At 43.9% G+C, this 26770-nt stretch overlaps 1 protein-coding gene across 6 annotated transcripts in view; it reads left to right on the forward strand.

Moving 5' to 3' along the window:
* FOXN3 (forkhead box N3) overlaps window positions 1–26770 on the forward strand; it is a 194428-nt gene that overhangs the window by 34355 nt on the left and 133303 nt on the right. For 3 of the 6 annotated variants that reach the window (XM_081912831.1, XM_081912835.1, XM_081912836.1), the window contains exons 1-2: window positions 11038–11860; window positions 16432–16988. In XM_081912831.1, coding sequence (XP_081768957.1) covers window positions 16446–16988 — 543 coding nt within the window. In that variant the 5' untranslated portion in view covers window positions 11038–11860; window positions 16432–16445. The other 3 variants (XM_081912834.1, XM_081912832.1, XM_081912833.1) reach the window with 2 other exon arrangements.

A 26770-nucleotide genomic window follows, 5' to 3' on the forward strand; every position in this document is an offset into this window, starting at 1 on the left:
CTGGCGCCTAAAGGTGTATAATGAAGGTGTCTGCCAGACCTACCTGGGGAGAGCATCTCACAAAAAGGGAGCCATCACAGAAAAGGCCCGTTCTCGTGTTGCCACCCTCTGGACCTCTCATGGTACTAGTCCAATCCTCTAACCACTGCACCACACTGGCTCTCAATAGTGCATCCAGCTAGACCATGACAATTGCAGTTTTTACCAACAGCCCTTTAATATTGGCCTCTAATTTTGTTACTTGGTTTTTATAGTATAAATCAAGTTTCTGAATTGCTACTGCTTGTTTTAAAATTATTTACAGTGGTACCTCTGGACGCGAACGGGATCTGTTCCGGAGCCCTGTTCGCATCCTGAAGCAAACGCAACCCGCTTCAGCGCGTGCCATTTTGAGCGTCTGTGCATGCGCAAGCTGCGAAACCCGGAAGTAACATGTTCCGTTACTTCCGGGTCGCTGCGGAGCACAACCCGAAAATGCTCAACCCGAAGCTACTTCAACCCAAGGTATGACTATATTGTGTTTTATTCTGCATTTGAATGTCACTCTGATAACAAGCGGTATTGGGTATAACTAACCAATAAAGCATAAAAGGCTAGCTGCAGAGATTCTTTATGTAATGATGGATGGGGTGGTTGTTGAATTCAACAGACTGCTGAAGCTATCTGTACCAATTAAGGAGTGACCACTTAAGAATTAAAACTGTAGAAAGTATAAGGAAGTGGTATTTTGTGACCTTTATAGCTTAAGGATTTATCTACATGGGAACTATAACTGGGCTAATTCTCCCATTAGTATTAAGATTATAAATTAAACACAAGTTAACTATGGAAAGAGCTTGGTATGAACTTTGTGATCTGGACTAAAGTTCTCAAACTTCATTTTTTTAAAAAACAACCTACCGCCACCAATTTATTTTATAACCTGAATACTGCAGAGATATTCCTAGTCTAAGGGAAAAAACCACCTTGTCTGTAGAGTTTTAATCCATATTAGTGGCACTTTGAAATATATAAAAAAATTAAAAAATTGTCCAGTAGCTCCTCTTTTGATTTGCCAGCAGTTCATCAGAAATAGTTGATTGGCCAGAGGCACACTTCTTGTTGTTTAGTGGTGGCTGACTCTTTGGACTATCAAATGTACGCGACTTTCGAGTGACCTGCACAGTACTTGATGCTGAATATTTTGTCAAAAGCTTCATCTTGTTTATCAGTTTACCTGAATCAGATTTGGGGAAATCTCTGCAGCTCACTGATAAAGCATCTCCTTTGAAAGCAGAAGGTCTCCACTTCATCTCCAGGTAGGGCTGGGAGAGATCTTTGTCTGAAATCCTGGAGCGCCACCGCCAGTCAGTGTAGACACTATTAAGCCAGATGGACCAATGAACTGACTCAATATAAGGCAGCTTCTTAAATAATGTCCCTCCAGAACGATCTCCCAGGTTATTAAAACAAAAATTAAAACCAAAACAAAACACCCCTGGTCTTTATCAGGTTCTTGGCTAAATCTGCATGTAGGCAAACTTTTGTGTTTTGACAATAAATTTAAATCATTTTGCTGTGGCTCTGGTTTTTTGGGGGGTTGGGTTTCTTTTTATCTTTTTATCCTTTCCTTGCCCTTTCCATCCTGCAGCCACTTGTGTGTTTTTTCTCCACCATTCATGAATCAATATATTCTTGATTAGGTCTGTAATGTTTACTGACAGTGAACTAGAAGTATATAATTTTAGGGCAAAGTATACAGCTTTCATTATAAGTTGGGAAGTGCGTGTAACTAGAATAGCAACATCCATCAGAGCAAGTTATTATAAGGAGACTGTTTTATACAAAAACACTTTACAGCGCATTTTGTTACGTGAAAATCATTTTTCTTTTAAAAAAAATGCACACAAGCCGCAGACGTATAATTTACTCCCTCTGATTGTTGTTGACCTCGTGTATACTTGTTAAAAGATTTGCTGTGATGCTCATTTTCTCAGTAAATTCAGATCTCTGTAGATTTCCCTGTATCATAGCTTAAGTGTAAGTGATAACTTGAATGGTCCTTAACGGGAAGCAGTAGGGTGACTGTATAACTTTGATTATATACTAATCTGTCCAGAAAGTTATTCAGAAACAAGCTTTCTGTCAATAAATTAGTCTGCGTCTGGTTTGTATGAGTTTCCTGAATGACTGGAAATGGATTCTTCAGGTCAATTTACAGATATTTATTATCAGTTTTCACACTACTGGGCATGCTGCAGGAAAAGACATTGGGGAACATCCAAGTGCTTTATACAGGTAAGCAGTATTTTGTGTCTCTTGCTGATTATTCCGTTAGGACACAGTGAGCTCCAGAGGGGGAGTAACATTCTTCTCCTCTGCTGCTGTCTATGGAGTATGAAAATATATTCTTCCTGCCTGTGGGATTATCTCCCTTTAACAGTGCATGGGATTACCTTTGCAATTGCTTTAACCGTCCTATTCTTCAGATAACAAATGGTTTTATAACTGAAGTTTCACAGTGTGTTAGCCCACCCTGTGATGTTACAGCAAAGGGCTGGTAAAAAATCGTAACACATTGGGTTGTATCCAACACACACATGAGGAACAGGACTTCTTCTCTCCCTCTGCACTCTTAAAATCTGCTCCAAAGGGTCTTCTGCCTTCCTGGAACAGATTTTCAGGGTGTGTGAGAGGGCTGTGGGTGATGGGGAGGGGGATTTCAATTGAGGAGGTCGGCTACACTAGTGGTAAAGGCAAAGGGACCCCTGATCGTTAGGTCCAGTCGCGGACGACTCTGGGTTGCACTCATCTCGCTCTATAGGCCGAAGGAGCCGGCGTTTGTCCGCAGACAGCTTCCGGGTCATGTGGCCAGCATGACTAAGCCGCTTCTGGTGAACCAGAGCAGTGTACGGAAACACCGTTTACCTTCCCGCCGGAGTGGTACCTATTTATCTATTTGCACTTGACGTGCTTTCAAACTGCTATGTGGGCAGGAGCAGCGACCGAGCAACGGGAGCTCACCACGTTGCAGGGATTCGAACTGCCAACCTTCTGATCGGCAAGCCCAAAAGGCTCTGGTTTAGACCATAGCTAGTGGACGATGAACCATTTTCTTCTTGGCTTTTGGCACAGCAGCAAGGAAGCGAATGGCTGGTCTCTAGTGCGTTGAAGAAGAAGAAGAAATGTACCACTTGCTTTCCATAAGGCAAGGGAAGCAGTGACATAAGCGAGACGTTTGCTATTATATACACATACCAGTTTAAAACACAGCGAGGTCTCCCCCACTCCATTTCAGGTCACACCTTGCTGTATGCATGGTGTGCTTACACGCTGGCCGCTGTTGGTCCACACCAGTGGGTGGACAGGGGTGGGGGGTGGACAAAGATGTCTTCCCGGTGCCACTTGTCTGGTTCGTTTTCTGCTACTGATCTCAACTCGGATTGAAGCCGGCTTAGGGGGGAAGTGCATCAAACCACAGTATTTCACAAGAAACTTCAGGGTAGCTCTGCATCCTGGGTAATGTTGTGTGTATAAGAATTGGGGGGGGGGGAAACAGCAGTAGGACCACACTGGAGCCAGAGTAATGTGTACACAGCCTTAATTTCTGTCCCTAAAGGAGGAGTAGGAAGCTCTGACCCTCTAGATGCTCTTAGGCTCTGTCTCTAGGCATGCAGCTTTACATTACGAAGTTATAGTTTAATTGTAATGATTTCACTGAAAGAATCCTAGGGATGGGGAGAGGAAAAAAATTTTTTTAGTCTCCTGGGGGAAAAGGAACATGTGTTAAACCCATTTAAGTTTATAGTGTGAATTTGCTCTCCAACTGTGCAATGAATCCAGGTAAAGTCTGGGGGTTCTGCACGTTTCATCGTAGCCGAGATTCTTTGCTGAGGTGGAGACAAAACACCAGCCTTGTCAATTTCATTTCGCTTGTCAACCTGCTGCCAAGGTAACCTGGATAATGTCTGGAGAAGCCATTTGTCACTTTCTTTACTTCATAGTGCTGCAAGTGCACATGCACTTCAAAACCAGTAGGTGCTTGTGGCAGTCATGCTGATTGCGCTATGCAAGCGAATAATTGCATTTTCCTTGCAAAAGTATTATTATATTTGTGCAAGTGAAATGTGGTATCACCACTCCATCAATAGGACAAAGCGGACACACTCTCCACCGTCCTGAGAAAGCCCCCTTATCCCGATTTTATCTTATTTTTTTGGAAGATTTACAAAAAGTAAAACACATGCCAATAATTTTTTTGGAGAAAGTAGCAAGATTAGACACAGACGCACAAAGCATTTAAAAAACAAACAAACAGATCAAAACTCCTTACACCCTGCTCTGCTCCCCCTTTCTTCCTGCCCAGGGCAGCCCTGCCCTCTGCCTGCACCTCAGAGATCTCTGCATCACCCAGAGCTGGGCCTTAGTAGAGGCAGCCTCTCCCCATCCTTGCCTGCTCTTCAGCAGCTGCTGAGAGCTACCCAAGGGAGGAAGCCACGGGATGCTCCCTCAGAGTCATCCCTGCCACCACCGCCGCTCAGGACAAGTGGTGGATTTCATAGTTTCGGGACTTTCCCTGGAAAATAGGGATATTTGGAGGGTATGGAATCAGGGACTGCCTGGAAAAGCCTAGGCTGCTCTTGCTTTATTTTCTTATTCCTGCTTTCCACCCACTGACCCATTTCGGGAAATTGGGAGTAAGGAAGGGAGGGTGTGAGTACTGATATACTTTCTGTAATGTAATTGTTTGGTTTGGATTGGATTTGATATCCCGCTTTATCACTACCCTAAGGAGTCTCAAAGCGGCTCACAATCTCCTTTCCCTTCCTCCCCCACAACAAACACTCTGTGAGGTGAGTGAGGCTGAGACTTCAAAGAAGAGTGGCTGGGGAAACCCAGCCAGATGGGTGGGGTATAAATAATAAATTATTATTATTATTATTATTATTATTATTATTATTATTATTATTATTATTATTTAAGTGTGACTAGACCAAGGTCACCCAGCAGCTGCATGTGGAGGAGCAAAGACACGAACCCAGTTCACCAGATTACGAGTCCACCGCTCTTAACCACTACACCACACTGTGTATATTAGCCAATGCAGGCTTTACGATCAAATTATCCTTGGTATTATGTCCTGCATTTACAACAACTGACACAAGTGTCATTGTGTGAAAGCACCCTTAGGGTAGATTAGACATGTCCCTGAGTGAAGAGCATGTGTCTTTTAGAAAGCAGTTGTACTGTATATATGTCTATGTGCCTGTAGACTGCCTGATATTTGAGAGGGAAAGGGCTGGCAATGGGGGCAGGAAACTTGGAATGTAATTGCCTCATCCAATCAAACCTGGGTGTGATTCCAAGTAGTAATTTAATCACCACTTGCAACAATTAAGATTGTAGTCCTATACACAATGACCTGGGCAGGCTAGCCTACTAAATAAACATGCATAGCATTGCACTATAACAACTACAAAGTTGGTCAGACTGATTTTATAGCGTCATCCTTCATAACTCTTCCTCTTGTGTTCTAATTTAGGTTATAGAGAACTCTCCATGGATCTCCTTAGAATCAAATGGCTGTTTTCCCCTTTAAGATCAAATGCCACAGAACTGGTTCTTGGATAAATAAGACCATTCCAGTTTCCCCTCTCCTAGCTACGTATTTAAAAGTGTGTTTACTCCCTGCCCGCCCCTCCTCCGCCCACCAGGCCCCAGAAGAGCTGCTGTTTATTGCCACTGAAAACAGTGGTCATTAAACTGACCTACATGTTTTTTGAGACACTTGACTTTTGACATCAGTGGCAAATAGAGGGACAACGTCTCCTCTTCTGTTGATTTACCTACTTATCTCTCTCTGAAAGGGCTCTCTGAGCTCTTTGGAGTGTATACATTTCTGTGGGTGGGGTTAGCATTTGGTAACTTGGGTTGCAGTCTTAAAAACAACAAAATGGCCTTCAGATAAGGGGTATTTGACTTAATAATTCAAGGTCCAGCCTTAGCTTTAGATAAACAGGCATGCTTGTAGGGCAAGCAAGGATAAAAGAACAATGGTATTTTGCTTTTTGAGGGCCATTGTTTTATTTATTAATTCCTGTTGCTAGTAGGAAGTAAGATTGGCAGGGTCGCAGGGGCCTTGGACAGTGTGAGAATCTGCTGTACATTATCCAGGACAAAGTTTCAGCCACTCTTCTGGAGTTATAAGATACAGGGATACAATAATAAAGCTATGTCGTTCATAGGCTCCTGCCTATCAGAATGGTGCTATTACTCCATTAGCAAAGGGTATTTTATTTTTCTCTGTGGCCTACTAAAATCAGGATCTGTTGTCCAGATCTTTAATTAGAAGATATTCAAAAGGGGAAAGGGTTTTGCCTCAGTTATTGAGATTTATTATGAACATGTGAGTGGTTAATGAGGTTTTAGAATTGTTTTTAGCAACTGGGGGGGGGGCTAGAATACTGTTTTCTGATATAACATCCTTCAAGGTGAACTTTCAGTTCTGCATGTATGTACGCGACAGGTAGGAATGCAAGGAAGATGCATGCTCTATTTTACTTTGGTTTGTACTGTTGTATGTCCATGGAGATTTATACCCATCTCAGCAAAAGCATGCACAGAGTAGTCTGAAGAAGCATGTAGTGTGTGAGGACATGCAATAGTGTTCATTAGTGGTGTTTGCTTTTTCTGGCACATTGCAAAACTTAAACATAAAAAGGTAAAGGTATAGGGACCCCTGATAGTTAAGTCCAATCGTAGACAACTCTGGGGTTGCGGCGCTCATTCTTGCTTTACAGGCCGAGGGAGCCAGCGTTTGTTTTTCTGGGTCATGTGGCCAGCATGCCTAAGCCGCTTCTGGCACAAAGGAACACTGAAACCAGAGTAACACATGGAAACGCCGTTTACCTTCCCACCGGAGCAGTACCTATTTATCTACTTGCACTTTTTGGCGTGCTTTCAAACTGCTAAGTTGGCAGGAGCTGGGACTGAGCAACAGGAGCTCACCCCGTCGCATACCTCTCATTAAAATAAATAGGAACTTACAATCTCAACCATGAGTACTCAGAACTCCCACTGAATTAAATGGGGCTTACTCTCAGGTAAACAGGCTTAGTTAGGATTGCAGCCTGATTTTAGGCATTTTGCTCAAAAGCTAGTCCCACTATGTTCTATTTGAATTTACTCCAAGTAAATTATGTATGGAATTAAATTACATTACAGTCAAAAGTGCTTTATCATTGGCTAGATCCTGCCCATATTGAACAAACTCTTTCCATAAAATTCAACGAGGGCTGTGCTCACACTCCCATTTGCTGTGCACTCATTGCATTAACAGCTCCGGGTTTAATCCATGTTTACACAAGGTTATCCGAAATGCATATATATCCTGTACTTTGCTATGCAGTGCTACTTTTTCAATGTGTTGATTCTCAAACCAGCTTCTTACGGACCACAGTCCTTAAGCTGTTCCTAATTTGTCTCTATCCCAAGTGTGGAACACCTTTGCATAAGGTAAAGATGCCCGTTTGGTCAACTTGCCCTGGTGTGTACACAAAGAGAAATGAATCTGATACTAATGAAGCAGTGCTGATGTGAACAATTGTGAAATGCACCCTGAAAAAAAAAACCTGTGCTCTAAAACACCCTAAGATGCCTATACAGTGGTACCTCGGGTTACAGACACTTCAGGTTACAGACGCTTCAGGTTACAGACTCCGCTAACCCAGAAATATTACCTCGGGTTAAGAACTTTGCTTCAGGACGAGAACACAAATCGTGCTCCGGCGGCGCAGCAGCAGCAGGAGGCCCCATTAGCTAAAGTGGTGCTTCAGGTTAAGAACAGGTTCAGGTTAAGACCACCAAAACGAATTAAGTACTTAGCCCGAGGTACCACTGTATGTGAATAAAAGGCCTTGGTTTCTTATGGCCTTAGACCAGAGACACTTGGTAGATCCCACCCAAATTCAGGACTGAATGCCAAGGGCACGACATCATCATCGCGTCACTTTTCTTACAAGGGAAGCTCAAAGCAACTTACATTAAAACCAGTTAAAAATTACAACTAAATCCTAAAAACGCAGCAATTCAAATGAAAGACTAAAAATGCAGTTAAACAAAAAGACAAGATAAGTCCTGCAGCACTGAAAGAGGCCTTCAAATTTAGGACTCATAATTGAAACATTAGTTTTGTAGCGCAAGTTTGGGGAAATCTGGGCTAGTGAAATGCATGATGAATTCATCCTGATTGCTTTAGCCTCTGAATGGAAAGAAATGTTAATGTGAAGATTAGGCTGTTAGATCCTTTTCTGGATCAGCAGTTGACTCAAAGAGGGGAGAGTCTGGGAGAGATGGGAAAAGGCTTGCTTGATTAAAATGCGCATGAGAGGTAAGATGGAGGAAGATCTCAACCTCACCTCAGATGGCTTGGATGATGATTCTGAACAGCCATGGAAAGGCTGTTGAGAAAAATACTTCCATAAAAAACCCAGAGCCTAAGTGCCTGCTGTTTTTATGCTCATAGACTGACCCTGCAGCTTGTTGCGGAACCCAATTGTTGTAGAATTGCAACACTTTAAGATATTGCACAAGTCATAATTGAGCAGGCACGGAATACTGTGGGAGGGGAAAAGGGATAAGAAGTGCCTACACAACTTGTAATCCTTTCTATCCATGTCAACAAGGCCAGGGCTGAAACTGACAAATAGCTGTAGCCCCATGGAGCATGCCACAAACTTGTTAAACAGACGACATCCTCAGGCAGGGGCTTGGCTCACTCCACAGTAAGGCAACTTGCCAGGTGACCCGTGACCAATTTCAGGATACTTATTAAAGGGCAGCAAATTGTCAACCTGTACACTAATACCAATTTGAGGCTTCCTGTGCTTATGTAACTAAACCCACAGCAGCAATGCACGAGAGAGTAGTGGCAGAACATACAAAGTAAGTAACCCCAAGTATGCACAAGTTAAGGGGAAAAAAGTCTGGGGGGGGGGGGAAACCCAGTAAACAGCCTGACAGTAACTCTGTGGCACAAAAGACAGAGAGAAGGGCATGGGGAGAGAGGAACCTGATAATTGAGTGGGAAGGGAGAATAGAACGGAGTGGCCGGAACAAAGTTAGAGTTACGTCTTTGTCCCTAAAAAGGGGGGAAAGAGCTATTTCATTGTACGTACCCAGGGACAGAAGACAGCTGTATCATCAGTGGAGAAATCCATGATGTTAATGTAACTGGGAATGATCACAGCTGTCCACCCCACCTTCCAAAACTGAAAAAAGGGAGAAACCTAAAGGGAGAAACCTCCAAATGGTGTCATGAGGACAACATGCTCTGTAGGTACAGAAAGCTGAGTGTTGGGTGGGGAGGAAGGGACCAGGCAGAGCAGGCATGGGGTGGAATGGAGTGGTTAGAATCCTAACAGAAGCATCCCACACTGGAACATTTCGTTGCAAGGTCATACTTGTTTTGTCTGTTGTTTTTCCTACCATGGTGGGCATTGCTTAATTTTTCTGCTTCCGATGCTGATATATCTTGGGACATCTCTGCTTAATTAGTTGTGCTTGCCGCGTCAGATGTTCTAACCTTCAATACATACACAGATATACAGTACAGTGGTACCTCTGGTTGCGAACGGAATCCATTCCGGAGGCCCGTTTGCAACATGAAAACAACACAACCCGCATCTGCACATGTGCAGGTCATGATTTGCCACTTCTGTGCATGCACGTGACATCATTTTGCGTGTCTGCACAAGCGGCGAAACCCGGAAGTAACCCTTTCCGGTACTTCCGGGTCGCAACCTGAAAAAACGTATCATGAAGCAAACGTAACATGAGGTATGACTGTATCTGGTATGTGCTTACTTGGGAGCAAGGCTCGCTGAACTTGGTGAGAACTTGATTGGGCGTAAACATGCCCAGGATGGAGTATTTTGCTAAAATTTCAGCACTGGTGTGTGTGGTGTGTCCTTTGTTCTCCTCCATGGTGTATGGTCATTTTGGGGAGTTTCAGCTTTCCTGATTCATTTACATTGTGGCAAACAGGTACTTTTATAGTCCATAAAATGCATTTTTTCGAGGATGGAAATTAATCCTTGGGTTGAGGAGTGAAATAGCCTTCAAGAATCACAACTGTTTCTGCTGCATTCTTTAGCTGGTCTTTTAAAGTGAGTGTTTGAGGAGACAATATATAAATAAAAGACACTGCGAGCCTATCCATGTCTACTTGGAAGTACATCCAATGGAGCTTACTTGCAGGAAAATGGTTATAGGATCGCAGCCTGAAACACTTAAAGATTAACTGTTTACAGTGAGTTGGCAACAGAACGCTTACAGACAGTATCTCTTGCATTTCAGGCCTTTCCCCCCTTCTGTTTACAGCTCTCTCGCTTGCTTATAAATACATAAAATCTGTCATCTGAGAACCCTTCATACATCTGATGAAGACACTATCCCATGAAGGCTTCTGCACAATGACAGTGCAATCTCCACAAGTTTACTCAGAAGTCAATCTCCCAGTTTTCAGTGGGGCTTCCTCTCAGATCAGCATGCATAGGATTGCAGCCTCAAAACTTGTGAAGGTTTTGTTGGCTACCAGTCAAGACGCCTCTATACTTGTGAGTCGGAGAGGGCTGTTGCAGGTTTCCCAAAGGGTATCCTCTGGCTGCCTGCTGTGGGACTAAAACAGATAGGCCTTTGGGCTGCTCCAGCCCTGCTCCTCTTAATGTGACCCAAGAGAGACACAAACACACTCTCTTCTCTGTGGTTTTCTCCCCAAGTTGAAGCCGACTTTGAAACTTGCTGCCTGCTGTCGTTTTGCTGAAGGGTTTCGAAATACAAAACTATTGACCGGTTTGCTGTTCGAGAGGGGTGAAGCTCGCGTGTGTGTGTGTGTGTGTGTGCACGCGCGCATACAAACCACACACCCAGGCGCGCGCGCTCTCTCTCTCCTTTCCCTGAAGTGACTTTCAAGTCATCCACATACCACGTAGGCTGATGGGAAGCAGGGTGGAGGGGAGACGGAAAAGCCAGTCGGAAGAAGCGAAGGAGGTGGGTTCGTGCAACGTTTCGGACTCTCCAAGTGGTGGAGAGGAGAGCCGGGGGAAGCAGGCCAAAAGAGGCGGCGGCGGCGGCGGCAGGCAGAAGCAGCCTGAGAATTTCCTGTGAGGGGATCACAGGCCTCAGTCGGGGCAGGCGAGGAGGAGGAGGAGCAGGGCATGGAGCGCCCTTTGCTTTGGCGACCACGGCCGAGGGCTGCGTGCGCCCCCGAGCTCGGCGCGCCGCGGCGCTTCCTTTCCTTGCGTTTCTCCTGCCGCGCAATTGCGCTCGCGGCGCACTAAAGGCGAGGGACCTTCCTCTCTCTTCCTCTTCCCCCGGTCCTAGCCCAGCCCTCTCCTCCTTCCCGCTGTGGCGGCTAGTCTCGGCTGGCCCTGCCCACGTTTCTCTCTCTGTCTCTCTCTCTCTCTCCCCGCTCCCTCCCACCCGTGGTCATGTGTTGCCTTTTTTTGTTGTTTGCAGTGGAAACAATTTGGCGTTCTTCGGCTCGCTCTGACCCAAACCGCTACTCCAGCCGGGAGTAGTGTAGACAGGCGGGCAGACAGAAAGGCAGGCAGGGAGGGGGGAGAGGTAGGTTAGGGGGGTGGGTAGGTAGGTAGGAGGGCGAAGCCAAGAGGGGGAGAATTGCAGCAGGGTCCCATGCTCCCCCCTCCCCACGGCTCCTGGCTCCCCTTCTCTCTCTCTCTCTCCCCCACTCGCTCCCTTCGGCCACATTGTTGGCTCCAGGCTGGGGGAGGAAGCGATGCCTCGCTCAGTCGGATGAAAAGTTTGCATAATGACCATGGAAAAGGCAGCAGTCAAAATCTAGAGCTCTTCCAAGCCCCAGGTAAGTTTGGGGATTTATCTATATTTTTTATTATTTTATTAAAATATATATATTTGTGCGTGCTTGCTGCTGCTGCTTGTTTTTTGTGTCTTGCTCTGTGTGTGCATTTTTGTTTTTTTTGAAAATTCATGGTTCCCTTGTTGGGAAGATTGCGTAAGATTCTCTGCAATGAAATCGGCAAGAAGAAGAAGCCGGAGTGGGGTGGGGGGGGGTGGGGAGAAGGGAGAGACACGCACGCATGATAAGGTGGGTCAGCCCCACAAGAAGGCAGCCAGTTAGTTCGGGATGTCTGAAAAAGCAACGTGCTGGTCGTCTTAATTTCGACTCCCCCTCCACCCCGAAACTCCCGTGTGTGTTGGGCGAAGGAAAGCAGGAAGCGGATCGAGCTGAGAGTTGCAGCTACGACCCGAATATGTAATGTTGCTGCTGGATCTGCCTGATTTCCGAAGAGTGTTGGCGAATAGAGTTGGCATTGTATGGAAAGTTAGGAAGGGAGGGGGGAAATTGTGCCCAGTCGAGGAATGCTCCAACCTTTAAAAGCATTTGTGTGCTATTTTTGCCCATTGGCTTGAGAGTGGTTTATCCCTCTGTAGTGCATTTATTACCCAAATCTTTTTTAAGGCGGGGGTGGGGAGTGTTGTTCTTTATTTATCTTGTTTTAAAATCCTCTCGTTATTCTCCAGTGGAGGAAGCCAGTCTTCATATTTTTCTTTTAATCTTTCTCATACATATTTTAAAAAGTCCATTTAGTTCCTGAAGTTAGTTCGTAAGTTTGTTTTGAGGAATATTTTTTTTTTTGCATTTATTATGGTGTAATGGGGGCAGTACAAGGTTTATGACATCTGAACAGCATTGAAGGTATGTTTGCTGCAAATGGCACTTTATAGGAGCAGTTTTGCAGTCTCCTAGCAACGCCATTGATTGATTCGAATCCCGGCCAATCCGCGAGCTCCTTCTCCCCTTCAAATGTTTTTGACAAGTACAGTAGGGAGTGTAGCAAAGTGCAGCGAGAAAAATTTTCCCTGGCTGGTTGTCCTTTTAGTCTCTTCAAAATGACGCCCCAGTTGTATGTTTTTAAAAGATACACATCTGTTTGAGCCTGGCCTGTAATGTATATATCAGTCCCGAGAAGCACTAAGAGTGATCTGGCTTGATTCCTGTACTCCCCGCTTCTTGTCTGATTCTGCCATGTCAGTTTTACAACCGAGAATGCGAGAGATATTGTCCCTTTCTTCTACAACAATGAAGTTTGCTTTTAGACTTGCCCCAAGCACTGCAACTGTGGACATATCTGATGGAGCTACTTAACTGGCAGCAGATTAAAAAATGTTTGCTTAACTGCAGCACCTCCTCTGTTCGTGTGAAGTATGAAGTGCAGGAGAGAAGAGGCTGAGAGCTGGAGTCTGACGGTGGAAAGATTGGCTGGGGTTGGGAAACATCTTTTTTAAAAATGTGTTTCTGAGTCCCCCTCCACACACTCTTAAATCCAGGGCTAGGATTTCTGTCCTCTAACGTAACTTAGAGGCTACGTGATTGTCTGTCCTCGCACGGTACTGGGAACTTTTCCATGTCCTCCGTATGGAATTGTGACGCGAGGCTCCTAGATTTCAAGGTGAAGGGGAAAAAGAAGAAGTTTTGAATCCCTCCTGGAAATGGTTGTCCTCCTTTATATTAAAAACAAAACCCTGCATGTCCTTTGCAGTGTTTGCAAAACGGCGACATGTTTCAAATGTTTACAGTGGAGTTAAAACATGTAGAACCAGCTGACTAAAGCAAGGTTGTTGCTGTTGAAATGTGTATGGCCTAATGCAGCTTCAGGTTTGTTTTCTTCAAATGTGAGGTTTCCCGGTAGCATATTCATTGTTTTAACAAACTATTATTAGTAGAACCTCCAAGGCGTTTACAATGTGATCCTAAATTGAGTTCAGTTGCATTCACTCCCAGTAATGCATTGCTTTGGGTTGCTGCCCCAGTATCACATGCTTTAAAGTGGCAGATGTGATGAAGTTCCCTCTGCTGTGTCTGCTATACTAAAGATAAGTGATTTGAGGATTGCAGCTTTAACTAACTTTGGTCAGTCTTGCACGCCACCGTGCAATTAAGCTTGATGCTTGAGAGCTGCAGGATTTGGAGCCCCTGTACCCGTCTCTTAAAGATATGTCACTAGTTTTTGTGTGAAAATTGGTGGTATGATATGGCCCTTTGGGAGAACGCGGGCAAGTAAGCAAATTAAACTGAAAGAGAGCAGCATGTCGTCATAGCAACAGTGCAATTAAATTATGTTGTCAGCCATGATATAATTTTCCTATTTAAAAGCTTGCTCATGGGACATGCGTTCTGTTTGTACTGAAATCATTTGGCTACACTACTCCCAACTGGAAGTGGTGAATGGGGAGGAGGGTATAAATGATGTTTTAGGGACCCACACAAAGTGTGGTATCATTTAGGGCTTATTTTTCTATGCATCCCTCTCCCACCCCCTCAATACTTGAGTACTTTGATTCATTTAAAGGGAAACATTTTCTGAAATAACTTCCCATTAAATGGTAAGTACAAATGAAAAGTTTAAATATTACTAAAGCAACAGGAATATGGAAGTGATTTCTGGGGCATAAAAATCTTTTCCACCACATTGGGAGGGGAACTGGGGTATGTAATTTCCAACATTTTGCATTTTTAAACTACTTTTGAAAAACCTAATAAGTTACATTTTTGTTTTCATTTGCTGAGCTTGGCTTTACAGAGTTTGATATTAAATAACTTGTCCCCCTAAGATTTTTAATTTTTCCCCATGTCATTGTCCAATTTTATCCATTCTTTATTGCATGGTAATCTTTCTCTGCCCTCCCCATCTCTAATTACCTCTTATGTAATTATAACATTCCCTTGTTTTAAAGCATCTCTTTGACAGCATCAAAACACAATCGAAAAGTATTGTGTTGGGTGGACTATTCTCTGAAAAGTGTAGTGCAGTGTTTTTAAATTAGAGGTTCTGCTAAACACTTGTTTGACTCTTTTTTTTAAAGAGCCAAGTTTCACTTCTCAGATGCTTTTTCTTTTAAAACAGAAAGCCTTCCTCTTACAGTATATGTTTGCTGACCTGTATAAAAATTGTATACCACACTTCCTGTTAAAAACTTTATGCAGTGTACGTAGCATGATGTATTTCATGAGAACAATTGCAGTTGGTGCTAGAGTAAGGCAAACTTTCAATGTGCTTCATCATACAACCTTTGCAACCATACAAAAGTTTTTGTGCTCTTAAACGAATAAAGAATAGAACAGGGACCAACTCCTTTCTTAAATAATCAGATGGTTCGCCTTAGGCCTTTGGTAGAAGTGTAGCCTGTTGTGGATCATATTGGTGCTGATGGTAGAAAGATGGCCTAGAGAGCTACAGTCCTAACCCCACTTACCTGGGAGTAAGCCCCCTTGGGTTCATTAGGACTTACTTCTGGGTTGATATGCTTTGGATTGTAAGGTGGGTGCTTAATCTTGAGTGCAGAAGTCAGACTTGATGCTTATAGGTGTACTTGGAAGTTGACTTTTGGGAAAGAAAGAACTATGAAGATTGAGTATGGATGTTTTTGTGTTACATTAATTCAAGCTTCTTTGTATATGTGTTGCAGCTTGTTTCGTTTAATACCCTGGTTTGAGATAATTAAAATGCACTAAAGCCTTGTCTATTTTTGCTTATTATTATTCTCTGGGCTCAGTGTAGCAACTCTACTGATTGGTGTATGATGTCATTCTTCACGCTTTCTTCTAAGTCATGCTTATCATATCCATCACTCACTCTCGTTTCATTTAAATTTGTTTCACTGGGGTGGAATCTCCTTTTGTGTCTCCTTCTCCCCCTCCCTTTGATCCCTGGAGCTTGATTCTTAACCCATGCTGCAGAATCCTTCTGCCCTGCTGTTTTGGAGGCAAAAAGTTGGTAGCTGCAGAATACTTGGCTGTAAGTGTGTGTGTGTGTGTGTGTGTGTGTGTGTAAACATGGAGTTTTGCCTGCTTGCGCACTGAGCCAGAGAGGCTATAATTATAATGTGGCAGTGTTCGTACTGGAAGTGAAACAGCTGAACTTAATCTGAAGCAACTGGTCTTAAGCTCTCAATTTTTTGTGCTTATTACAAGCACTAGGAGTGACATGACCAGCGATATTTGCAGTCCTCCAAGCCTAGGCATGCTTGCTCAGAAGTAAGTCCCACTGATTCCAATAGCGCTTACTCCCCAGGTAAGTGTAATGTAGGATTGCAGCCTTAAGAAGGACACCTAGAATATACGAGTACCTTTCTCTCCACTTTAGAGCTTTGCAGGAAGGCAAAAAGGAAGCATCTTCATTTGTATGCCAGTGATTGAAATCTCATTTCTGCTCTAACCTCTGAATCTTCCTGCTTAACAAGCCAGAATGTGTGTTTATGTTATGTGAGTCTGTCTTCTTGTTTTTTTTAAAAAAAGTAGGATTCATAAAAGGCCAAATTGTAGACTGGGGAAAAGCTACCAGAATGTTGTGATGCTGTCTATACCTTTACCAGCTAACACTCTTTTTTAAAATTTGGATTTATTACCAGGAGTCTCCGTCTAAATGGGTCCAGTTATGCCTCCCAGTAAGAAGCCAGAAAGCTCGGGAATTAGTGTTTCCAGTGGATTGAGCCAGTGTTACCGGGATAGAGACTTATCAAAGACGCTTCACGACGATGAGGACTTAGACTTTCCTTTACCTGCCCTCCGGTTGGAAAAAGGTCCCATGGAGGATGAAGAGCTCACCAACTTGAACTGGTTACACGAGAGCAAGAACTTGCTGAAAAGTTTCGGGGACTCGGTCTTAAGAAGTGTTAGCCCAGTACAAGACCTTGATGACGACACCCCTCCGTCTCCTGCTCACGCTGACATGCCCTACGATGCCAAGCAAAACCCCAACTGCAAACCGCCCTACTCCTTTAGCTGCCTCATATTTATGGCCATTGAGGATTCTCCAACCAAACGGCTGCCTGTAAAGGATATATACAACTGGATTTTGGAACACTTTCCTTATTTTGCAAATGCCCCCACTGGATGGAAAAACTCTGTGAGGCATAATCTGTCGTTGAATAAGTGTTTTAAGAAGGTGGACAAAGACAGAAGTCAGGTGAGGCTGGAGTGATACCACTCTGTGTAACCCATTTGATCTGCTGATGGCGATTTCCTATTGTTTATATTCTGCCTTTTGTTCCTTCTCTTTTATCCGCGAGAAATAGATTCCAGTGATTCTTAAGAGGATCTTTGTTCATAAATCTAGTCATATTCTCAGTGTATTTCCCGCCCCCGCCTAGTTGCTCTCACTCTTCCCATCTCACTCTTCAACTACTTGGTCCTGCTCAGGACAAACTTCTTAAAACTTATAGTTAACAGAATACAGGGCAGGCTTTTGGGATGCAAATCCTTTCAGGATGCTTTGCAAGCCAGCAGTAAAATGCATTTTTAAAAGTCATTGGGGTTATACCCCCAGGGCAGCTGGTGTAAGTTGCTTTGGGGGGGGGGAGGCAGAGAGTCCAGCTGGAACAGGAGTTGATGGCCCTTGGAGAGAGCCACCCCCTGACCCTCCTGAAATGACTAAACCCATACAGAACATGCCTTCTTCAGATTTGGAGACGATGTGCTGCCTGGGGCTGATGGGAGTTGTAGTCCAAAATATCTGGAGGGTGTCAGTTTGGGAGAAGACTGGTCTAGAGCGAGTTGTCTCAATCAATCTGAGTTGAGAGCTTGACTGCCATCTACTCAGAAGTAAACCTTATTGAGTTCAGTGGGACTTTATTCTAGGTGAGTTGGTATAGGATTGCTGCCTAAGTGTAGCATTCAGGTTTGTGATTTTTTTTGAGGATCTGACAGCTGAATGACTTAAAGAGCCTTTAAGGGAATGAATCCTTGACAATTCATAAACTTCCTAGCTCACTCACTGCCTGTGTTTGCACATCATTTGCACATGGTTCAGTGCAATGTGCACGAGCCTGGGACTATACACTGCACACTGTTCTCTCTTTTTCATATGGCCAGGAGGTTGATACCAGACAGTTTCACCCTCAGCTCCAGTAAACCACAGTCTGCCCAGTTGTCTGGACCTGGAATTGCAACTCATGCTAACTGTGATCAGGCCAAACAAGACAGTTTCAGAAACCATGGTTTGCACAAGACTTTGTGTTCACCATATCTTCTCGCATCAGACAACACAGCAAACTGCTGTCAAGCAGAAAGCAAAAGCTTCCTCCCATCCATGTTTAAAATGCAACAAACAGTCCTGTGTTTATTCTTCCCATCCTCCCATTTTTAGTTCATTGCATTCCAAGAGCCAGTATTTGCTCTTGAATAGTTCATTTTTAACGGCATTCAAATCTTTGTCTAGACAGCTGTAAGAAAGTGCTGTTTTGTATAAATGCATGTTGTACATGGCTTTAAGAAAAAACCTTCCATTTTGTATCTCCATGAATAACATGAAATATTGTCCTGGGGTGGTGGTTTCCTGCTATACTAGAATCCTGGAATTGTAGAGTTGGAAGGGACCCTAAGGCTAGTCTAGTTCAACCCCCTTCAGTGCAGGAATGTGGTCCCTATTCAATTTGAAACCATACTTGACCAGACACTGCTTAGCTATGCAAATGTGCCAGCAGTTTTATTGCTGCACCGCTAGGAGTACTAGATGCATGTAAACCACAGAGGTTGGGTTGAACATGGTTCTTCACTTAGTTACTTCTGTAAACATTTTTTTGAGGGGGCGAATCTTTCCTAGACAGGTTGCATCTCTGATAATTGGAGTAAACCTTGAAAATATTTGCAGTTCCTTCCTTATTCCTGGGATCAAATGTTCCTGGGTGACCTTGCATCCACTTTTGTTCTTGTTATGAACTGTTGGTTTACTATGCATGTTGCCTTCTGTTACATGAAGGCTTTCAGTGGTGCTTAGGGTCAGGAGAGATGAAGCCACAAGTACTCTTGTACGTACATCCAGACCAGTGTGCCTGGGGGGAAATTTCGATTGCAGAATAAAGGCTTGGCCTGTTCTTTTCTGTGCTTGAGTTGAGACATGAGGTGGGATGAGGTGAAGTTCTGGTATCTTCAAGGAGAAAGTATTTCATGTACTCAACTTCTTTGCTAGTAATATTTCAGGGAGCTTGAGCTGTGTGCTTGCTTGGGATCAAATATCCCTTTGCTTTACTTAGGAATCTTCCTTGTGCTAGGTCAGACGATTTGTCCATCAGCTTCAGGTAGCATGGCTAAGGATGAAGGCAACACCTCTCCAGAATCTCAGGAAGAGGTCTTCTTTCATAACTTGCTGCCTGAGCCTTTTAACTGGAGATGCCAGGAATTGAATGTTGGACTTTCTGCATGAAAAGCATGCACTCTGCCATAGGGCCCTGGTCCTTCCCTATAGTTTTAGCAGCTGAGCTATATCTTATGACTAAAGACCTTTCTTTGGACCATTGTAATGGCCTGGTAACATCTTGTGGCTTCTTCTGAGACTCTTATATTTAAGTAAATAAAAATCACTATCCCAAGAATTCCGGAATGTTGTCTCTAATCAGGTTGGATGATGCTTAGTATGCCTTCTTTTGGCAACTCCTGCAGCCAAGCTGGTGCCAAATGGGTTGCTCTGCTTTCTTTTGGACCACATCAGTGAGGCCAAGAGGGGGATCTTGTAATCTGGGCAACCCAGGACCTCCATGCACACTGCCCAGGCTGTCACCCTGGGGAGATCACTTCAGTGCTGCTGACGCAGCAGTTTGACTTTACCCCCAGAAGTGCTTTCCATTGTCTCTCAAGAAAGACAGACAGGTCCCAACAACAAAATCCTATGAGCACATACATTTCTGTTGCGTGGATCTTTCCTTTGTATAATTTGAAAGGTGAAGGGGTTGAGGTAGCTTGCTTGCAGAATGCTAGTTGCTTACGTAGCCGTGTTAGAAGCCTGTCCTCATTTCAGTGGGAGGATGCCTCTTGCAAACAGCTGCTGAGGCAAGATTTGCCTGTGTGCAGTAAGGAGGCTTCATTTAAATCAAAGCTGATGAAATTTAGGAACTTTATTTGTTACGTAAGCAAAGTAAGTGGCAGGTAAGAGTATAGTTATTCAGACTTTCCTGGTGACTAAAATGGTCAAGAACACTCAAAAGAATAAAAAACAACAATAATTATTTGGCCAGGCGTAAACTTTCCTATCCTGTTTCTTCAAAATGCTAGAAAGTAGAAATGGCAAAATGGACATTGGGTATGCTTCCTCACCCTCTCTCAATTGCCAAAAGAGAGAAATGGTACCAGCTATCTCTGCAGGCATGAGGTGATTGTTGTACAGTGGTACCTCAGGTTACATACGCTTCAGGTTACACATGCTTCAGGTTACAGGCTCTGCTAACCCAGAAATAGTACCTCGGGTTAAGAACTTTGCTTCAGGATGAGAACAGAAATTGCGCGACAGTGGTGCGGCAGCAGCGGGAGGCCCCAATTAGCTAAAGTGGTGCTTCAGGTTAAGAACAGTTTCAAGTTAAGAACGGACCTCCGGAACGAATTAAGTATGTAACCAGTGGTACCACTGTATTACTTCAGTTTCTATTATTTGGTGTTGATGAAGGTGCTACTGTATGTGTGCCAGGAAAAATGAGTGGTGCAAGTACAAATCCTGGTTTTGTGGCAGGGGTTATTGATTTATTGCCCTCCAGATATTTTGGATTACAACTCTCATCATGCCTAGCTATTAGCCAAGATGGCGGAGAACGAAGGAGAGTTGTAGCCTGCAAAATCTGGCAGGTACCACATCGGCTAGTCCTGATTTTCGCTTGAATATAAAAGCATGCAACGGATATGTGTTCTTTTAACCTTCAGTTAAGAGGATAGTCCCAGAAAACCTTGACCATAAATGGTATGTGTTGTTTAGCTGTGGAAGGACAGAAGGAAGTTGAACTCTGCAGTGGTCTTTTCTCTTCTACACCTTCCTTGGCAGCAAGCACCCACACATCATTCACTTGCTCATCAGAACATGAGAAGAGCCTGCTGGATCAGGCCAATGGATCCAGTATCCTGTTCTCAAAGCGGCCGACCAGATGCCTGTGGGAAACCTGCAACAAGCTTCCAGCACAGAAGTAGTCTCCTGTCCTGGGGTTCCCAGCATCTAGTATTCAGAAGCATCGCTGCCTCCAGCTGTAGAGGCAGAGCATAGTCCTTCTGGCTAGCAGCAGCCATCAGTAGCCATCTCCTCCATGAATTTGTCTAATCCTCTTTTTAAAGTATTCTAGATTGGTGGCCATCACTGCTTCCCCTGGGAGCGAGTTCTATAATTTAACTGTGTGAAGAAGTCCTTTCTTTTATTTGTTCCAAATCTTCCAGCATTCATCTTCATTGGATGTCCACTAGTTCTAGGGTTAGGAGAGAGGGAGACAAACTTCTCTCTACCCACTTTTTCCATGCCACCAACTTTTATCGTGTCACCTCTTACTTGCCTTTCTCCTAAACTAAAAGTCCCAGATGCTACAACCTTCTTTTATTTAACATTAACATCCCCCCAGCTCTTGGTAGGTGCTTGGTGAAAAGAGCTGATAAAGGTCTTTTAGGAGTTGCATCAGATAAGAGGAGGGTGGGTTCAGATTGTTGGTTGTGTTTTTTTTTTTAAAAAGGTGATTCAATCCTGGTTTACAACATCAAGAAAAAAGATTAGCTTTAAACCAGGATCTGCATAGATAGATCTCGGCATAGATAGCAGTGGTTGGCTGAAACCATTTTTGATTATTGATTTCTAACTGGACAGAGCCTTTAAAAGAAGGGTACTCTCTCTGTTGTCTTTGTCCATGGAGTTTTCTTGGCAGGGATATTGGAGTGGCTTGCCGGTTCCTGCTCCAGGTGGATCACGTTTGGTCAAAACTCTCCACTACGACCTGTCCATCTTGGGTGGCCCTGCACAGCATAGCTCATAGCTTCTCTGAGTTATTCAAGCCCCTTCGCCACGGCAAGGGTGATCATGAAGACAGGAGTGCCTGGTGTGCTCTGGTCCATGGGGACACGAAGAGTCGGACACGACTAAAGAACAACAACACGCTGTTTCTTTAAAAAACCAAAAACATTTTCTCAAACAGTTGAAAGGTTATCAGATGATTGTTAATTTAATTTGATGCCTAGCTGCAGAAAGAAATTAGTTTGAAATTATACACACACATTCAGAGGGCAGTGTTAGAAATTAGCCAGGCGCTAGGTGCATTTTGCTACTGGCATGGGTCCAGGTATAACTACATGGAGATTTCTGGGCACCTGGTGGGCGACCGCAGTTTAAAAGCCTCTCATTCCATAGACAATTCTATTTCCGTTTCCACTGTGTGTGTTTCTCCTCCCGTATTGGGACAAGTGAATTGTTGTCAGAGCAAACTACAGTCAAGCAATGTAGTTGAGATCGTAGAATTGTAGCATTGGAAGGGACCCCAAGAGTCATGTGGTCCAACCCCCTGTTAAATAGACACCTGTTGTGCCAAATGTAACCCAGGTTTAATGTGCCATTCGCCCCCTAGCTTGTATATCTGTGTTTCTAACACTGGCAGAGGGCAGGATCCTACCTCCCAGGGCAGGGGTATCCAGCCTGGTGTCCTCCAGATATTAATGGGATCGTAACTCACTTCATATTGGGACACGGGTGGCGCTGTGGGTTAAACCACAGAGCCTAGGACCGTTGATCAGAAGGTCGACGGTTCGAATTCCCGTTACTCGGTCCCTGCTCCTGCCAACCTAGCAGTTCGAAAACACCTCAAAGGGCAAGTAAATAAATAGGTACTGCTCCGGTGGGAAGGTAAACGGCGTTTCCGTGCGCTGCTCTGGTTCACCAGAAGTGGCTTAGTCATGCTGGCCACATAACCCGGAAACCGTACATCGGCTCCCTCGGCCAATGAAGCGAGATGAGCGAGGCAACCCCAGAGTCGGCCACGACTGGACCTAATGGTCAAGGGTCCCTTTACCTAACTCACTTCATATGACCTTGGTCATGCTGGCTGGCGCTGACGGGAGTTCGACAACATCTGGATGACACTATATTGACTACCCCTGGCTTATGGGGCAAAGAAGCCATTTTGACTGAGCAGAGGGGGGAGGTTAGAAGATGCTTAAAGAAATAGGCTGACTTCTGTTGCCAGCACACTCACCTGTGTGTACATACCTCAGGGGGATGGGAAAAGAGGCTCTGTTATGCTCCAGCTCAGCCTTTGCCAACCTGATGCCCTCAAGATGTTTTGGATTACCAAACAGTATGCTTGGGGCTGATGGGAATTGTAGACCCAACACCTTGAATGTGCCAGGTTGCCAAAGACTGCTGTATTGGGATCTTCCACATGAGGAGCGCAGGAGGACAGTTGCCATTAGTCATGTTTTTTTTAAAAAAAACTTTTTCTGATTGCATTTCTGTCTTGGCACACTCAAATTAATAATGAGAAAGGCGTTTACTTGTAGACCCATGATCTAGAATTTTTCCAGGAAGCAACTGCTGGTAGGTAACAGGTAATATGTGCTAGTAATGCATATTCATAATTTGAAAACAGAGCAAATTGCAGAGCTCAGCTAGTTAGTCAGCATAAGATTACCCCCATAGGCTTAGTTGGGTACAGGATCAAAGTGAGGCACTGGAAGATTTGCCCGTTCCTTATCACTATTATCAAGCCCATTAATTAATTAATTTTTAAAGTATGGCTCATTATATTTTGTACCATATTTGTAATGGATAAGCTGAACAGGCAGATATTCTAAGTTCATTCTTACAGTCCTCACATAATGTATTTGAGACTGGTTGACGTATTCAGTTTAAAGAAATATGTATTGGTTTTACTTTAACATGTTTGGATTCATTTTAGATGGCATTTTTAACTAGGCTTTTTTTTTTTTTTAAAAAGAATACTGTAGCCTTTTTTTTTTTAAAAGGAATTAAATCCTATTTATTCTGAGCGCAATACAGTGCTTGTGTTGCTCCTGACACCAGGATGGTTTTAGATTGCTGGTTAAATTTAACGTGGCTGTTTATGAAGACGCTTGACTGAATGTTTCTCTAGTCGTTGCTTGAATGCTGTTCCCTTTCCTGGTTGTGACTATGCTGTGTGGTTTGAAATATGGCTTCTATTTTATTGTGAGGTTGTGTTTTGTAAGTTGCCTTGAGTTCACTTGGAGAAAAGAAATGGAATACAGTGGTACCTCTGGTTGCGAACAGGATCCGTTCTGGAGCCCCGTTCGCAACTTGAACAGAATGCAACCCACGTCTGTGCACGCGCGATTCGCCACTTCTGCGCATGCGCATGATGTCGTTTTGCACGTCTACGCATGCGTGAGCGGCGAAACCTGGAAGCAACCCTTTCCAGTACCTTTGTGTCACCACGCAACCTGAAAAAACATAACCCTCAGCATTCACAACATGAGGCATGACTGTATAAGGTGCCCCCCCATCCCCAATAAATGGGTTGCAGTGATGTCTTTGTGTATATGTACTAATCGTGTGAAATTTTTTAATTCTCTGAGGACTTTTATTTGCTCCTGCTAGTGTGTAGATGGTGACTTGATGGGACAGGAATGGAAAGATACAATTACATGCATGACGAAGATTTATGTTTAAAAGTCTGCATATCCTACTAAACTGGCCCAGTAAAAGATGACATGCTGACCTTATTTGCATTTCCTATATCTTAAGTGGCCCAGAGTTGCTATAAATAGCAGGCAGAGTTGTTTGTTGGGTGAGATTGGTTTTCACTGTATGCTTTTGATACCCCTTACTTAATACTGAAGTGTACATTGCAGAGAAACAGAAGATGCTACACAGCACTGTGTCTAAATAGAAGTTGCATGTATATTGCATCTTGTCCAGTTTCAATTGGCAGAGGTTTTTTTTTCCACCAGTGTTTTTCTTTTTATTAAACACAGGCACACACGATAGTAGAGTTTTTCCATTGTTGCTAAATATCTGCTTTTAGCATGGAAAAATATCCATTAAATGGAACGTGGGCATTTTACTCCAGGTATCTTAACATCAAAGTTGCTGCCATTTTTGTTTTGGGTGTGTGTGAGTGTGTGTGTACACACACACACACGCGCACACACACACACTCTGTGTATATATATATATATATATATATATATATGCAGGTTTTGGTGTCCTCGGGTGTCTTCCCGTGTAAAAGTTGGGGTGTCTAGGCGACGTTTCGACGAGGTCTCACTCGTCATCTTCAGGCTGGTGCTTTCGGCTTCTTGTTACTGGAACAGAGCAGGATCTCAGTGTTTGAGTTCCTATAAATACTGTTGAGGGGGTGTGGTGTATAGCCTCCAATGTTCTGGGCAGAGAGGAAGTTCCCAGGCTAGTGTGCCTTTTCTTCTTTTGTTCCTTAATTACTTGAGGGATATCTTGAGTGATTTCTTGAGTGATATCCTGAGTACCACTTAGGTGGGTCATTAGGTGTGGATTAGTTGCTAAAGTCTTTGTGTCTTGACCTCTTGAACTTTGTGAAGAGTTTTTCTGAGAAGATGGCTGTACTGCACTTAGTTGTGCTCTGGCTTGGCTTCGTGTATAGGGGCGAGCTGTGGTTTTGTGGCCTGTGTCAGCCAGATCTGTGTAGGGATTGCAGGGGGGTGCAGCATCCGGAGGTGCCACCATGGTTTGGCTACTGGATGGTGTCTGTAATTTATCTGTGGAGAGGGTCTGGGTTTGGGTCTGGTGTGGTTGATTGGTGATGGCGTTCTGTGTGCCTCTGGATCTGGTGTCAGTTTTTGTGGGGAGGGCTAATTTCCAGATGTCTGGCAAGCGGGATGTGTCGTCACGCTTGTTCATGTTGTGAGGGTGTTTCTCTATCTCGATGGCTTCCATGATTATTCTCTTGTGGTGATGTTCCATGTTAAAGAGCAATTTGGAATCTGCAAAATTAATTTCGTGTCCTGTTTCTTTCATGTGTTGGAAAAGAGAGGAAGTTTTTTCTTCTTTTTTGACGGCATTCTTGTGTTCTGCGATACGTGCATTTATTCGTCTGTTTGTTTGTCCAATGTACGTGGCTGGGCAGACTTTGCAGGGTATTTCATAGACCCCTTGGTTTTCCAACTGGATTTTATCCTTGGGGTTTCTGAGGATATTGGCTATTTTTTGGTTGGTGCAAAAGGCTGTTTTGATATTGTGTTTATGGAGGATTTTGCTAATTTTATCTGTAGTGCCCTTGATATAAGGAAGGAGGGCCATGCCATTGTTTTCTTCTGTGTCTTGGTTTTTGGGGGGTGTTTCTTTTTGGATTAGCTTCGTAACCCTGTTTTGCTGGTATCCATTGGCAATTAACACATTTGAGAGATTCTGTAACTCAGTTGTCAAGTGGTCTTTGTCAGCCAGGCGTTTGGTTCTGGAGATGAGAGTCTTGGCTACGGAGTTTATTTGTGCAGGGTGGTGGTGTGATTGTGCATGTAAGTAGCGGTTGGTGTGTGTTTTTTTCCGGTAGATAGTGTGTCCTAGGGAGCCATCAGGTTTTTTGTAGATTAGGACGTCAAGGAAGGGAAGTTGGTTGTTGGCTTCTATTTCCATAGTGAATTGTATTTTGGGGTGTAGGCTGTTGAGATGTGTGAGGAAGCTATCCAGTTTTTCCTTCCCGTGTGGCCAAATTACAAAGGTGTCGTCAACATATCTGAGCCAAAGTTTGGGTTTGTGTTCTGACTTGTCTAAAGCATTGGTTTCAAAGTGTTCCATGTACAGGTTTGCGATGACCGGTGAGAGGGGTGATCCCATAGGTGCTCCTTCTATCTGTTTGTATCTTTGTCCATTGTGGATGAAGTACGTGTTGGTTAGGCAGTGGTTGGTCAGGTCCAAGATGTATTCGGGGGGATTGTATTTGTTTTGAATGGCTGTCAAGGCTTCATTAATGGGCACTTGTGTGAAGAGAGATACAACATCGAAGCTCACAAGTA

The sequence above is a fragment of the Podarcis melisellensis genome, assembly GCF_964234715.1.
Source record: "Podarcis melisellensis genome assembly, chromosome: 1".
NCBI lineage: Eukaryota > Metazoa > Chordata > Lepidosauria > Squamata > Lacertidae > Podarcis > Podarcis melisellensis.